We start from the raw sequence: 15,874 nt of genomic DNA, 5'->3' as shown, positions 1-15,874 counted from the left end.
AGGGAGAGAGAGAGAATCCCAAGCAGGCTCCAAACTGTCGGGGCTTAAACTCACCTGAGCAAAAACCTGACCCGGAATTGAGAGTCTGACACTTAACCAACTGACCCACCCAAAATCCCCAAGAAAAATCTGTACTTTAAAACACAATTTTTATTTGCTGCTGACAACTATTTTAACCTGAGGTATATATCATTTCACAGAGAACTGGAATTCTAGATAATGAGTCTGAGTACATTATTAGTCTCTCTTTTTTTTCTAAGTTCTTCACCTTTTTTTTTTTTTTGATGAAATTTATTGTCAGATTGGTTTCCATACAACACCCAGTGCTCATCCCAACAGGTGCCCTCCTCAATACCTATCACCCATCCACCCCTCCCTCCCATCCCCCATAAACCCTCGGTTTGTTCTCAGTTTTTAGGAGTCTCTTATGTTTTGGCTCCCTCCCTCTCTAACCATTTTTTTTTTCCTTCCCCTCCCCCATGGTCTTCTGTTAAGTTTCTCAGGATCCACAAAGGAGTGAAAACATATGGAATCTGTCTCTTTTTTTTTGTCATTAAAATCTTGAACGCATCAGAGTTGATAGAGAAGATAAATTGACTTGTTTGAAAATTTCAAAATGAAGGGAAATAGATAAGATCTGAACAAAGTATACAATATTTAGCTTTAAATAGGTCAGCTTTTTGTATTAAAAATAAGGTAGACTGGGAGAGAGGATGTTCCTTAAGAAATATGCTAGGCATTAAGACAAGTAGATTTGGTTGTATGCGTTGAGTGTGTATTCGTGTAGCATTGTTGCATAACCAAAGGTGAACTATCTGATGGTTCTCTCTTCTCTGTTTCCATGGCACATTACATGTTTCTCATTATTACAACATCCTTTTCTAAAAACTAAACTAAACTAAACTACACTAAACTTGGTTATATCATCCTTCAAACTCTGACTCGCTGGCTGGTCCAAGTACAGATGTGTTTACAATTAATTAATTACAGCCAGTTACAGATTTCTCTGGAGTACCTGGGGGTTCAATAGGCTAAGCGTCTGACACTTGATTTGGATTCGGGTCATGATTTCATGGTTCCTGGGATTGAGTCTCATATCAGGCTCTGCATCAAGCCTGCAGACAGCAGCACTGAGCCTGCTTGGGATTCTCTCTCTCTCTCTCTCTCTCTGCCCTTCCCCCACTCATGTGCTTGCTTGTTGTCTCTCTTTCTCTTTTTCTCTCTCTCTCTCTCTCTCTCTCAATGAATAAACTTTAAAAAAAAAAATCAAACTCTGGGGCACCTGGGTGGCTCAGTCAGTTGAGTGTCCAACTTTGGCTTAGCTCATGATCTCACAGATAGTGAGTTTGAGCCCTGTATTGGACTTTGTGCTGACAGCTCAAAACCTGGAGCCTGCCTCAGATTCTGTGTCTTGCTCTCTCTCTGCCCCTTCCCTGCTCATGCTCTCTCTCTCTCTCTCTCTCCTCTCTCTCTCTCTCTCAAAAAAAGATAAACACTAAAAAACAATTAAAAATTCAAACTCTGACCCACTGAGTACTAGAATATTGTCTTTTTTTTTATCATGATGAAATAGATTACTGTCATTACAATTCAGAGATCAGTAAATGCTGCTTGATTTAATATTAATCTTGGACACTACAGCTCAGAGTTGTCTTTTTTTCCATCAGTAAGATCTATATTTGAGTATGGGATCAGTCATTTATTCAATGTGTGACTTTTAGACAAGTAACTTATTTTACTCATACTATGTCAAGCTTATTCATTATAAAGTGTTGGTAAAAACAGAAAATAAGTTGCTACCATTATTAAGGGGACTAAAACAGGTAATCCAGGTAAGAGGAGTTAATCCATGCCTAGAATTGGCAAACAGTATTAGCTTCTACTATTATCACTTTAATATTATCATTAATGTTATCAGTCTAGAAATGATTATATTGGAATGAATTCTTGGCCAGTTTCTAGGCCCTTCTACACAGGGCAAATTTAAACTTTCTTCCTGTCCCTCAAACTATCTCCTCCAGATGGGTGGGTTTGGGTAGAAGGCTTTATGTTCCATGTCACTGAAAATCGTGTGTTCATCAAGCAGAAAGCCATGAATCTCCTCCCACAAACTGTTATTCATAAATATATCTGTCAGCATTACTGCCTCGTTGCTACCTATTTTTCAAAGAGGTATTGTAAAGCTGGTTTTATAACTGTTCAGTAAAGCAATAATTCACCTTATGTCTAACTCCAACTTATTTTGGACCCAAAATGAATTTTCAGCCTTGCACGTATACAGTCTCTCCCATTCAAGTCCTTCCAGATGGGAAAGATAACAGCAATCATATAATTAAATATTTAGTCACAATTTATGGTAACTAAAATCATGTATTTTTAAAAATTTCAATAAATGATTTAATATATTAGCTGGCAATAAAGCGAAGAACTTATTAATAAACAATCTTTGGATGAGTCCTGTTTTAACCAATGTTTTTCATATCCATTGATGATTCTTGCCAGAAAAGATGATCATCATGATTGTAAAATGATTTTTCTATTTCCTTAATTCCTCTTACATGTATTTATGGTCAGTCCCAGAGTGGCTTACTTTAATGCCTTGATGACATTGTCACACACCCAGGTCTTCCATTTCTGTCATCCTCAGGGTGTATGCTTTGGTCTCTAGGCAGGTGGACATTGTGGTAACAAAATGACAGTCTCATGCATCACATTCAAATACTGTCCAGAGGGGCATGAAACAGTTGACTTTTCCTTATGGTTCTTCTCAGGAGCCAATAAACACTTCACAAAATCCTCATAATAGCATTTCCTTCAAATAGCATTGGCTAAATAGGGTCAAGTGGCCTATAACCAATCCCTGACAAAGGGATAAGGATGATTGCATTAGGTGAAATCTGATCCATGCTCTGTTCTGGTGGTTGGATCTGTACTACATTCCCAGGTCCACTTAGAAGGGAAGACACAAATAAACAAATTTGGAATTGTACAAGGGAGCTGGAACTCTGGTATGAAGGCCATGTTTGACAAATCAATAATCTGACCTATATCATGAGGACTGTCTTTTCCTCAGCATCTGTTATATGCAATATATAGCGTGTCCTGCTATATATACTAGGATATTCGTAATAAAGGAAGGAAATAATTTTTACACCTCTTGGTATTTTTTAATATATTTTTAAACAATTTTAATGTTTATTTTTGAGAGAGAGAGCACAAGTGGGCAAGGGGCAGAGAGAGAGGGAGATGCAGAATCTGAAACAGTCTCCAGGCTCCGAGCTGTCGGCACAGAGCCCAACACAGACTCACACTGACAAACCATGAGATCATGACCTGGGCCAAAGTCAGGTGCTTAACCAATTGAGCCACCCAGGCACCCCCACCTCTTGGTATTTTTTAAAGTTTTGAATATTCACTTCTTTAAAAGGCCTATGACAAACTAATTTCCTCTTTCTTTCCTTTGTCTCCTCAGAAATATGGATTCCAACATCTTCCAGAATGAATTCACTTGTTCCATATGTGTGAAGTACTTCATAGACCCGGTCACTATAGGCTGTGGGCACAGCTTTTGTATGCCTTGTCTTTGTATCTTCTGGGAGGAAGCCTATCATCCTCCTTCCTGCCCTGTCTGCAGGGAAACATCCCATCAAACGAACTTCAAAACCAACATTGTTTTGAAGACACGGGTATTCCTTGCCAGACGGGCAAGACCTTACCACTTACCGAGCTCTGCAGAACAGATGTGTGAGATACACATGAAAACTAAGAACTTCTTCTGTGAGGTTATGAAGGACCTGCTCTGTTTGCTGTGCTGTAAGTCAAAGGAGCATGAGGCCCACAGACATTGTTCCACTGACTGGACCGCTGAGGAATACCGGGTAAGCAATGGCTGAGACAGAATCTGGGGGATCTGATATTTGAGAGACTAGAAAAAAAGAATTTATTCATCCATTCATCTTACTGAACAGGTATTAACTGGCATCATGTGTCCGACACTTGGATAACCTATTGAAAAAAGGATGTTCTCAGTCCTACAGCATTTACATTTCCACAGTTAAAATCTTACAACTCAAGCTTGATGGTGATAATAATGTTGATCATAGTTGGAACTGTGAAGACCAAGGTAGACAAATCTGTTAGTTTCAGGAATGGTTATTGTCCATTATAACCATAATTACACAAAGCCTAAACTAATAGACTCTATTTAGAAACACCGTCTCTCCACTAAAGTAATAGGGTATTAGGAGATGATAACTGGTAACAGGACCATTAAAAGGTGAGATAGGTTCATTTAGTGAAAATTGGTTTTATGATGTAAAGTTTGACAGCCATTTTCCTCCATGGTGAGACACCCTTTCCAACTGTAGCTTTACTATGTCGTTATAAAAGTCCTCCATATTTGACATTGAGCTTAGCAGTGAAATGCATTGGCACTTTGCTCTCTTTAATAATCATATATTTTGCATTCCCTGCCCCTCTCTATCTGTTATGACATGGAAGTTTCAATAACAGCGTTTCTGATGCTCACATTCATGGTTCTTTTGTAGCAAAAGCTCCTGAAAGAAATGAGGTCTGTGTGGGAAAAGACACAAGAAAATCGGAGAAATCAAAAAAGAGAGAGCAGCAAAATCAGAGCATGGGAGGTAAGCAAGGGATTCTTTTTTCTTTAGTACCAGCTTCAACCACACAGTGATTATACAATAAAAACTTGAGCTAAAATCATAATGTTAATAGTCTTCCATGAGTGAGTAACCAATAGCAAATCAGTTCCACCTAATCATGTACAGGGAAGTACGTCATTTTTGTGAGGCTTTCTTCCTAAAACCAAAAAACCCACCTAAAAGATTTTATTTCCTGGATAACACCATAACACACCAACAGGTATAGGAAAATCACTATCATAATGGGAGACAATAATTGATACATGAGATAAATACAGGGTTTCTTAGAAGGAAAAAAATCTTTGAATGTGCAGAAGATACTCTCTGATTATATTAATGATTGGACAATTTGATATTGTAAACTCATGAGAATATCAAGCAGATAAATATGTGAGGGTTGAGCCTAACAGCTAGAGGAATCCTGAAGAAGTTGATATCCTAAAAGGTTCATGCTGGTTAACACATGTACTGTAAGAGCTGCAGTGTTGAGACATATGGCTTGAAACAGTAGCATTGGCTACTTCAAAATGTGACCTAATGAATGAGAGAGGAATGCGGATCTATCATTTGTGGATTCAAAAATATGGATTGAACGCCACTAGTAGAAGATGTGAAACAAAAGCCTATCCGTATTTTTGAGGAAGTAAAGATTTCCTGATGGAAATATAAACAAACAGTATGAGGGAACCTTGTCAGCACTAATAAAGGAATCAAAATGGGGCTGTGTGAATGACAAGGTGATAAAACAAAATTATCTTCATTACTTAAAGGTGATATCATTAAGTATATAACCTACAATATTTTTTCTTTGAAATATCCAGTGCCTACTGTGTTTCAGTAACTGTTCCAAGCCAACATAGAAATAGACAAAAGCAACAGATTTCTTTGCACTCAAGGAGCTCATGCAGTAGTTGGGGAAGGTATTTGACAAGTAAAAATATAAAACTTAGAGTATGAGTCATCATGATAACTGCTTTTGAGAAAAATACAGTAGAAAAGTAAATAAGGAAAGTAGCTTTGACAAAATTGAGTTTTCAATACGGTGGTCAGAAAAGATTTACTATGGAATATCACTTTGGGCAGACACCAGCATGATGTCAGAAATCAAGGCATGTGGCTATTTGGGAAAATAGCTTTTAGGAAGAGGTAATTAAACACATCTCACACTAAACTTAGGATTTCCCCACACCTGCCTGTATTTCTCCATTATGAAGACAATAAAGGAAAGTGAGTAACACTAGAGACATTTGAAGTCAGATCTAAATATTGAGTGTGACCTATTTATGAGAAGCACAGTTGAAGTAAGCATGCTAAGTGGGTGAACTGAATGTAAGACGAACCAAAAACTCATTTAAAATACTGAAGTTTAACTGGTGTAATAAGGAGAAGTATCCAAATGGATAGATAAAGGCATAGAGATAATTAGGTGTCATTTTACTGAAGTTTCATCTAATATATGCTAGGAAGTTGAAACATATTGAACGCAGTTAAAAGTTGCTGAAGGAGTTAAAGCAGAGATATCACAATTCTTTTTTAGAAAGTTCATTCAGATAGCAACTTATAAAGAATAATGATTGATTGGAAGACCTCAAAATGAAAGTCAAGGAAGCAAATAGGCTGTTTAGGAACCTTGAAAGGAAATTTGGGGAATGAATTGAACACAGATAATGGGAAATGGAAGGATTCAAAGGACAGTCTTTATGGTAGAGAAATGCCAGAAAATATTATCTGTTTGAGTGTAGAATGTTAAATGGATAAAATTTAAAAATGCACCAGATTTGCTTGAATTTGGAACATCACCAAGGTTAGAAATGGAGGAGGTATGGCTGGTCTGGGTTAAGATAATGTTTGTTTGAGAAATGTGCCACTGTAAGTTCCTGTGAGATATCCAAGAAGAAATGTGCAGTAGGCAGTTGGATGCGTAAGGTTGGAACCTATGTGAAAGATTGGGATGGGACAGGGGCATTTCACAATTGTTGGAAAATTTTAGGCATTGGAGCAGAGGGTTTTCACATGGGAATTTTTAGAAAGAAAAGTAAAAAGTTTTCACATGGAAAGATAACTTGGGAAATCCCTGTATTAGTAACTCCAGCTGGGAAAGAGTAGCTGGAGAAGGCAAATTGTTAGAAAGAAACCAGGAGACAGGGATTTCCTTGAAGCCCAGGGTATGCAGGGTTTATAGCAAGAAGGACTGATGAAATATAAAGAACTTTGTAACGTGCATGTAACAACTCATGTGGATTCAGCAAAGAAGGTTCTGGGGAGATAAAGAGCAATCTCATTAAAACAGGAATAAAAGAGAGATTTCACTGATTGGAAGAATGATTGAGAGTTCCATAAACAAGTCCAGTGAATGTATACCTGTGAACAAGAAGTAGGCTTTTTTGGAGTAACAATGACACCACAAAAGCCAAGACATCGGGTCAACCGAGTACGTTTGTTTTAATTTCAAAACTATGTGCATGAACAAACCACGTTTAAATGTTAGGAGGAAAATAGGGAAAGATAAAGTGAAAAAAAGGGAGAAGAGAGGAATTAATACTGGAAGGTGGTTGTCTGTTGACCAATGTCTCTAAGGACATGTGGAAGTCAGCTAAGAAAGGGGGTGTAGAGCCTTGGGCAGGATGAGTTAAGCTGCACTCATACACACAAGGTTCTGGTCTGCTTGCAGTTTGTGGATATGGAAGCAAACATTTTAGAAAGGTCTTATCTTATTCTAGGAAGTAATGTTTGCTATTATTTTCAGAAGTGAGTTAGTCTGTAGCTAAAATATCTGGGCATACAAGAGATGAAATGGATTTAGTAATGAGAATTCTTAGCATATTAGGCAGGACAATTATTAAGTCACAAGTACCTATTATTAAGAAAACATAGATATTTGGGGGAAGGAGTTAGAGTCAAGTTTTCACTTCTAGTGCCAAAAAATAACCAAATGAGCAGAAAAGGGGATCAGGGGGCAGAAAGATGTCCCTAAATTTCTGTTTTCAAGAAAGCACCAAATTGCTAAATGTCAGAGGAGAAACAGTAGATGATAAGACAGGGAGAGCCTGCTCTGTGATCTAAACAATCCACTCACCGCAGGGTTATGTGTCTCTGCGGAGGGAGATGATCCGTGCTGAATATCGGAAGGTGTACCACTTGCTTTACGAGGAAGAGAGACGTTATTTAGAGAGAATGGAAAAAGAAAGCAACGAGATTTTACAACAACTCAGAGCAAGTGAGGACAGCATGGACCAAAAGGGAAAAGCCCTAAGAGGAATGTATGAGGACCTCAAGAAAACGTGTCATGAGCCAGACGTGGAGCTGCTCCAGGTAAGGACTGAGGAGAGTCACGGGGCTGCCTGGAGAACGTCCACAATCTCTTCGTCTACCGTCACGCGTCACGCGTTGGCAGTGATGCTTTGTGATGCTGTGGGAGCGGTTTTACCTGTCTCGGTGATGCAGAAGTCCAAAGGGTATTCTTGCCATACATAAGAACCCAAGTCTGAAAAAGCAGGTTAAAAACAATCCTAGAGAATACCTCCTTCTCAAGTTGTCATATACATTCACTTACTGATGGACAGCCCCGAGAAGCTTGTTTGAAGACTCTGGATTTGTATGTGGACCTGGCAAAAATGAGAAATTTCAGAATCTATACAGTTCATTTTCTCTTTCTGTTTCCGTGTACATGATACAATTTGCTGGAATTGGGGCTTACCCACTCTTGGGAATAAGTAATGAGGTCTCTACTGCGAATCTTGCGGCATATACTGAGATTTTTTTTTTCTGTTTCTCTTTGCAGCATTTTGAAAACACTTTAAAAAGGTAAGTTTACGCCTATATTAAAAGTTTGAGAATTGTTTAAGAGTAATCAGGCTATTGGTGCTGAAATAGGAGCATAATTTATTATGATAATAGAACCCATTTTATAATATATTTATTTTTCCATGTCTCATAAGGTAGAGACGCGTTTGTCATTTTGTGTAAGGTGGAGCTGGACAGGGCTCTGTGGAAGCCCGTGCGGTTGGCAGTTCTGTGCACAAGCTGCGTGTAGACAAAGCGCCATTTGCGATTTTAATGCTTAGAAACGTAAGAACACATTGAGGATGTGGCCCAAAGCTGTGACAGGCTTATGTGGGAGAAATAGGTGTTTCCGAGAAGTATAAAGTGGGAGAAGGGAGAGAAAGCTACGGGGCGGGCGGGGGGAGGACCATGTAGGGTTTGGGCTCCCACGTAGCACGTGGCTGACTCCAGCTTCACGTGGAAAGGCTGTCTGTGGCACTTACGGAAGCTGGGACCTGGGAGCAGAATCTCTGCCCGGGCTAAGCTCCTCACCCCCTTGCTGTGCTTATATGGACACAGCATCTCGGTGGTGACCAGTGTGGATTAAAAATCAAAGTGCCCTTCTGTAATGTCCTCAGTTTCGAGCCATTTTGCAGAACCCCTGCTTGGCTGTGAAGAACCAGATCCTGAAATATTACGCCAGGATCAAAGTGTTAGGAGGTAGAATTGGGTTTAGTTTGCTCTTCATAAAATAAATGGATATTTGTTAAGTTTCCTAGTTTGTGGAGTTACATTCATAACTATTTACGATGCTAACTATGAGGATTTTAATGAAGCATCTTCACTGGGACGTAGATTAAATATCACCATTGTCATGAAAATGAACTCAGAAAGAGTAACTGACTGTTCTTTTTTGTAGGAGTGAGTCAGTGCAGCTGCACATGCCCCAACCTGTGGATCCACGGCTCAGTTCATGGCCCATCACGGGGCTGATAGAGAGACTCAACCATTTTCTTGGTAATAGACCGCCCTTTGGTGGGATAGCCGTACGTTCTCCTCAGCTAGTGTCTATGGGTTATGTTGCTCCATTGTACAATTGATGATTTCATATCTGGGCATTTTGTAACCCAATTTGCCTTTGTGGAAAAATGATATATGTGGACCAACAAATAATATCTGGAGAAAAACCCAGTATGATAGTTTATGATAAGCTACCTGGAAGTAAGCAATAGGAAAAGATAGTTGATGTGTGCATCATGCTGAGATTTGGTGTTAACTGTATGAAACATGTAAATCTCCACGAACATTCAGTATATTCCAGGTTTCGGGTTATGTGGTGATTACTGGCTGTGAGATGAGCAGAGAGTTTTGTTTTCTAGAATGTTTCACAATAAAGGCACTTTACACGGTACATCCTTTATTCACATAATACAAAAATACTTTGTATAAATCAATAGTGTTAAGAACAGAAAATGAATACTTCTACACAACCCCACAAAGTAAGCTAACCACTTATTGCATAATTTTCTTCTCAAAAATTACATTTGCTGAAAATTCTCACAAACATTCTACTTGTAAAAGACATGGATTTTTCTTTCCGGTTATTTTATCTTGATATATATTGGTAAAAAATACTTAAATATGAGGCAAAGTGACCACTCTTTAGGAATTACTATTATTTAGAGTTATTCTTCTTTTCTGAGAAGAGAAGTTGGCTACTCCTTTCTGTTACTGTGAATTACTAATGATGTCCCAATTTTAAAAGTTTCAGAGGAAAAAAACCAGAGCTTAGCAATATCCCTCTTCTTTATACATTTTAAGAAAATTCATAAATGTCTTCTATTTTGTCTCATTAATGATTTGCTCATTATGAAGACAGGCCCTGGCATACAGTAGATTTCTAGAGCTTCCTCACTGCCCTGGCCCTTGTTTCCAGGGAAAGCTAGAAACCCAGACACGATATAAAGCCCACGTCCATCAGGAATTGGTAACCCTCCATGTTAATGTGACTGTTTCCTTCCTCCTGCAGTGCCCATTTTTTTTGAAAATGAAACAACGACCTGTCACATGCCGCTGTTTGAAGATCTGAGACGTTGGCTCTTCAGTCGCGATCATCCTGACGTTGTCACTAATGCAACAAGATCAAAATACTTTCTGGCATGGGGAGCCCAGACATTTACCTGTGGTCAGCATTACTGGGAGGTGGATGTGGGGAACTGTCGGAACTGGGCCCTTGGATTTTGCGATGATTCTTGGACAATGAGGAATGACATGGCGCTTGACTCAGAGGGGATTTTTCTACTCTTTTGTATCAAAGAGGACAACCAGTGTCGTCTCTTTAGCTCCTCCCCACTGTCGCCTCAATATGTAGAAAGGCCTCTGGGCCACGTGGGGGTGTTCCTGGATTATGAGTGTGGTGTGGTGAGCTTTGTGAACGTGGCCAATTGCTCCCTCATTTGCAGTTTCCTCTCACGTTCCTTCTGTCTTCCTCTCCGACCCTTTCTATGCTCTGCACCCTCGTGAGGAGGGACATGTCAGAAAGTGACCGCAAGCGTCAGCTCAGCGAAGTGCCTGCTTGAGGGTCTTCAACGTCTTCCTTTATCCAACCCATTGACTATTTTTAAAGGTTGATAATTACAAGTGTATACATTTGTTTCCATTGTATTTAAATAAAAACAATCTCTCTTAGAGGTTGATGCCATCTTTATTCTACGTCGTGTCCTTTCACTTGATTCTAAGGTAGCTGGAGGCAAAGAATACCTGAGTGGGTTTACTCGGCTGCATGGGTTAAAGCAAGAGCACAGGTTTCTTCTCACTGGCAGACCTGGAATTCTCTCCTCTTTGCTCTGCGTCTGCTAAGGTGTGTTTCTTCACCAAGTCTCAGCTTTAAAATGTCTTCTTCATGGAACGGTTTTTTAAAGCTTCCGGACTAAATGAGGTCTCCTAATTGTATGGACTCAGAAGACCTTATACTCAGTAAAGTCCACAAGCTAATATTGCCCCTCTCCTCTTGTTTACCCATTATATGAGAATATATATGCCAGGCTAATGTATAGATATATTTCAGCAGGTAGCACTGAGTTTAACATGTAATTGACATTCAATAAATGTTTGAGTAAATTCATACATATTACACAGTAGCAAATCAGGACATGGGGTACCACTGTCAAAAGCATACTAAATGTAACCAAAATTAAATGGGACTACTGAGGAGTATTATTTAAATGTATAGTGACCTATATCTTACGTTCACACACAGTACAAATCTGCCTCTCAGGCAGTAAGGCAAAGATTAAGCATCAATGCTACCTAGCCCTCTCTCTGAGGGACATGAAAATTATTGATCCTAATGAATCAGATTCCAGAGCATGAAAGTTGAAGTTCTTTAACAGACACACCATATCAATGCCAGTTGGGAAACAGAAGCAGGATGTTGTCACTTTTTCTTCAACTCAAAAAAGATTTATACATTGGTGTGCCTGATAAAATTTGACGCTTAATGAAAGAAAGAAAATATCGTAGCAGCCCATGTCATATATATGTCGGCATAGAACTATTTCAATTTTCACCTGTAACCTGTCTTCTTCTATATCAAGTTTTAAGTAATCTAATTTTAAAAACATTGTGGAATGATGAGCTGTACATATGAGAAAAGAATAACACTTTAGGTTTAAATTCAATCATTCTCAAACTCAACTACACATTAGTATCACCTGGATAGATTTTAATTCTCTGGGATGTTGTTCAGGCAGTGGCACTCTTTAAAGTTCTTCAAGCGATTTCAATTTAGAGTCAAGTTTGAAAGTATTGATTGAGAGTAGTAGTTCTTAAACTTGGCTATACATTAAATACACCTGGGGAGATCTCCAGAAGCTGGGTTGCAGACTTACATGGGAGTCTAAGATAACCGTGCCTGTGCCTAATGTGCAAACCCCGTGCTCCTGTGTTCCCTGTGTTTGGCCATTCGGCTCCAATCACATACTCATGTATTTTGGTAACTCCCGCAGGCTCACAAAATAGGTGAGCAGTGATGACACAGTATTCCAGAGAAGAGGCCCACAGGAGATGATTCCGATATCCAAGAAGGTGGAATGAAATGGCAAAATTCTGGTTTTCACGACCCCTTTATTTGAAGAGCAGTCAAATGAACTTATAAAGTAGAAAAGGCAATCAAGTATCAATGATTTGCTTTGATGGATGAGGGCTCCCTCAGGTACTAGGTTCCTGGTGTCCCAGGTCAGGCTCCTGACTTAGCCCAAATCTGTGACCAGAGAATATGAAAGACTTTACAGGACATTTCAAGAAGCCATCATTGTATGTCCAAATGATCCACTGCTTTGTCACGTCCACAAAACTCAAACTTCCACTGTCAAAATCAAGGAACACACCAATGAACAAGTAGTTCAGTTTCTCATAAGTAGGAACAGTGAAGTTTCATATTGATTCACAAAACACTGCAAGGACACCGATTAACTAAATCAAAATACTCAAGTCAATCTCATCCCTTGCCACTTAAAACAGCACCCAGATGGCTCTACCACTGAGTTCCATACATCCAAAAATTCATGAACTCCCCCTTCTCAGAAGCCTTTCATTCCTCTTTCCTTTATTTGTTTTTGATTCTTCCAAAACTATATGAAAAGCCAAAACCACATTCCCTCAAACTACTTGCATCCACTTTATGAATTCCTGACACTAGTGAAAAGCTTGTCATTGATAATCTCTTTCAAACCCATCCTCTCACATCAGAAACTGGGCAAGCAATTGAAATGTATGAGTGATTCAAATCATGCAATATTCTGCTATGGGTTAGGTTAGGAAACTCACCTCCAGTCTCAAACCTCCCTCCTCCACAGCCTGACGTTTCTCTCTTCAGGGCAATGTTGCATTTGACTCTCTGGTTTGGAGGCCACCAGAAAGGATCTTCCTAAAATTCTCACTACCTGCTTTCAAAATGGATGTCTGTCCTCATAGCCCTATCTTCTGCTGTCCACCTTCGAAGGAGAAGGCCCTCCGTATTCATTAAGGACACTAATCCTTACTCCACTGCATATTCCCTGCCGGGATTTAGGGTCTGTCTCTCATTCTGCATGTCAGCTTTTTCTTTTGCTTTTTTCCCTCATTTTTTAAGTTTTATTTTTAAACCTGACACATTCTTCTATTTGACCTGTTGCATTCTCTACCTCCTACTGTTTTCACCATCAGGGGCACACTTGTTCAACTGCTGTTCATGTTTCCTTTTGATCCCCGGGATCAAAGGTCCTCACTGGACTAATCAAAATGGAAATACCTGCAGTTCCCAATGATACGCTCTTTAATACCTGGAGTGTATAAACGTAGAAATCTCTGCCTCAAATATCCAATGATTTTTCACATCTACTTGACCTTGAGAACTCAGATTGACCTTCAGCCTAGGAATTTGTCCTGAGAGCCTGAATAATGGCTATTGAACTGGTCTAGATCAGGCTCTGTGCCTCCATCTTAACACTTGTTGAACATTCTTCTCATAGTCCTTTTTTGGTAGTTACTGGGATAGTAGAGCCTAAAAATCCTAAGAGGCATGCTTGCTACCTTAGGTTCAATAGATGGCTGGGTCATTTCTCCTGCTGTTCTGTGGCAGAATTGCGTGCCACATGATTTCAGCTGAAGTTTCTAACGGCACAGTTTCTAGGTCATCTGTCTCACCCTGATTCAGAGGGAAATACAGTCTTATACTTACCATCCAAGGTACATTCATACTGCCATATTTATGGAGGCTCTCTTGGATTCCTTGAATCTTCTTCCATAAATATCTCATCTGGTTTGAGAGCTTATTCTGTAAAAGAACTATGGATTGTGGCAAATACATCCAAGTTTCAGAACTCCAACGGTGGGAAGGATGTAGGGATACTAGAGCCTGTTTGCCCCCACTACTGATCAAAATTTAGGGGATTTCCAATTGCAGAACCACGCAATGTCAGGTTATCATTCGCCTGGTGAAACTGGTCAGCATCTTGCTTGGCAGGGTCAGTCTTCAGAACACATGGCATCTTCGATCCCAATATACTTCCAGTGATGCTTTTCCCCTGCTAATTCCAATGCACTTTATCCCACCTGTGCCCACTGTTGGGGATATATGTAGCCTATAAGAAAACCTTTCTGTACTTTTGTAGTTTTCACAGCCAGTGGCTCTTTCTCAAGGGGAGGGCTTTATAGTACCTTGAGCATGATGACATCTGTCTCACCGATGGACATCATGACCATTTACTTAATCATCCTGCCATGAGGAGCAGTAGACTGGTGTATTATTTTTTAAAGTTTATTTTGAGAAAGACAGAAAAAACATGATCAGGAAAGGGCAGATAAGGAGAGACAGAATCCCAAGCAGGCTCTGCACTCTCAATGCGGAGCCAGGTGCAAGGCTTGATCTCACAACCTTGAGATCTGAGTCATGTTCAGTTAGATTTCTTGAGGAACTGAGCCAACCAGGCGCCCCCTGGTGTCCTGGTGTATTTCCTTCACAGCCTCCTCCTGGGTACCCAGTACCTGGCATTCATGAAGGAGGACTCAGGCACCCTCATACCCCTCATGTCCTTACTAAAATCCCACCTGTCAAAGTGTTCCCAGTGCCATCACTTACGTGCTGTTCCTCAGCAGCCTTGTCAACAGAGCAGTATTTGTGCGCCTCATGCTCTGGAGAGTCAGAACAGAGTAAACAGTGCAGACTCTGCTCCTCACTACAGAAAATCATCTTTGTCTCTTTTTGGCCCCACACATCTGCTCCTCAGAGCACAAGAATTCCCTTAGACTGGCTTTTCTGGCAATGGACAGCAGATTCTTCAGAACAATATTGGTTTTGTACTCTGTTTGGAGAGTTCACTGCATACTGGGAACCTGGGAGGGAATTCATCTCCCCTCTAGGAAAGGCAGAAACAGGACCAACAGAAGCTGTGCCCACAGGATATGGTTACTGGGTCTGTAAAGGAATTCAGGAAGAGTGGGCAGATGAGTTCTTTCATGATGGCGTCTGGGATGTTGGACTCCAGGTTTCTGGGGGAAGAAAATCATATAGGTTATCTATTCCTCTTCCTTAGAGAAATAAAAGTCCCAAGAAAAATTTCACTCGGGGTGTTACTCTTATTACACTGGGTCTGGAGCATAATAGGTTTGATTTTGTAGAGGACACACAAATGGAAAACCAAGACTCAAGAGAGCTCTGAGATCTGTAGAAAACTGTCTTGGCTGCCTAGCCAAAACTATCCACTTCCAGCTCCCCTTCCTTTGCTCCTAAATTGAGAGAGGGACAGAGAATAGGAGAGGGAGAGCACACACAGTAACCCCAGTCTTGCTGAGGTTTCATTTTTCACCAAAGAGATGGAACTAGAGGAGGCTGACATAATTTATAGCTCCAGTAAAGGGTCCCGAATGCTATTAAAAAAAAAAAAATGGTAATGCTCATTACCAGTCATTGA

The 15,874-nt window shown here is 39.9% G+C and overlaps 1 protein-coding gene across 1 annotated transcript in view; it reads left to right on the top strand.

Annotated features, from left to right (window-relative positions):
* The window catches only part of LOC122201179, a 47,047-nt gene extending 35,954 nt beyond the window's left edge, over positions 1–11,093 (top strand). Inside the window, exons 10-15 of the mRNA XM_042907119.1 lie at positions 3,473–3,878; positions 4,548–4,643; positions 7,728–7,973; positions 8,443–8,465; positions 9,343–9,440; positions 10,453–11,093. Of these exons, the coding sequence (XP_042763053.1) occupies positions 3,473–3,878; positions 4,548–4,643; positions 7,728–7,973; positions 8,443–8,465; positions 9,343–9,440; positions 10,453–10,946 (1,363 nt within the window). The 3' untranslated portion in view covers positions 10,947–11,093. The remainder of the gene's footprint in view (positions 1–3,472; positions 3,879–4,547; positions 4,644–7,727; positions 7,974–8,442; positions 8,466–9,342; positions 9,441–10,452) is intronic.
* The last annotated feature ends 4,781 nt before the right edge of the window (positions 11,094–15,874 follow it).

This window comes from Panthera leo, chromosome D1 (assembly GCF_018350215.1).
Source record: "Panthera leo isolate Ple1 chromosome D1, P.leo_Ple1_pat1.1, whole genome shotgun sequence".
NCBI classification, from domain to species: Eukaryota; Metazoa; Chordata; class Mammalia; order Carnivora; family Felidae; genus Panthera; species Panthera leo.
This window is presented reverse-complemented; position numbering and strand designations above follow the sequence as displayed.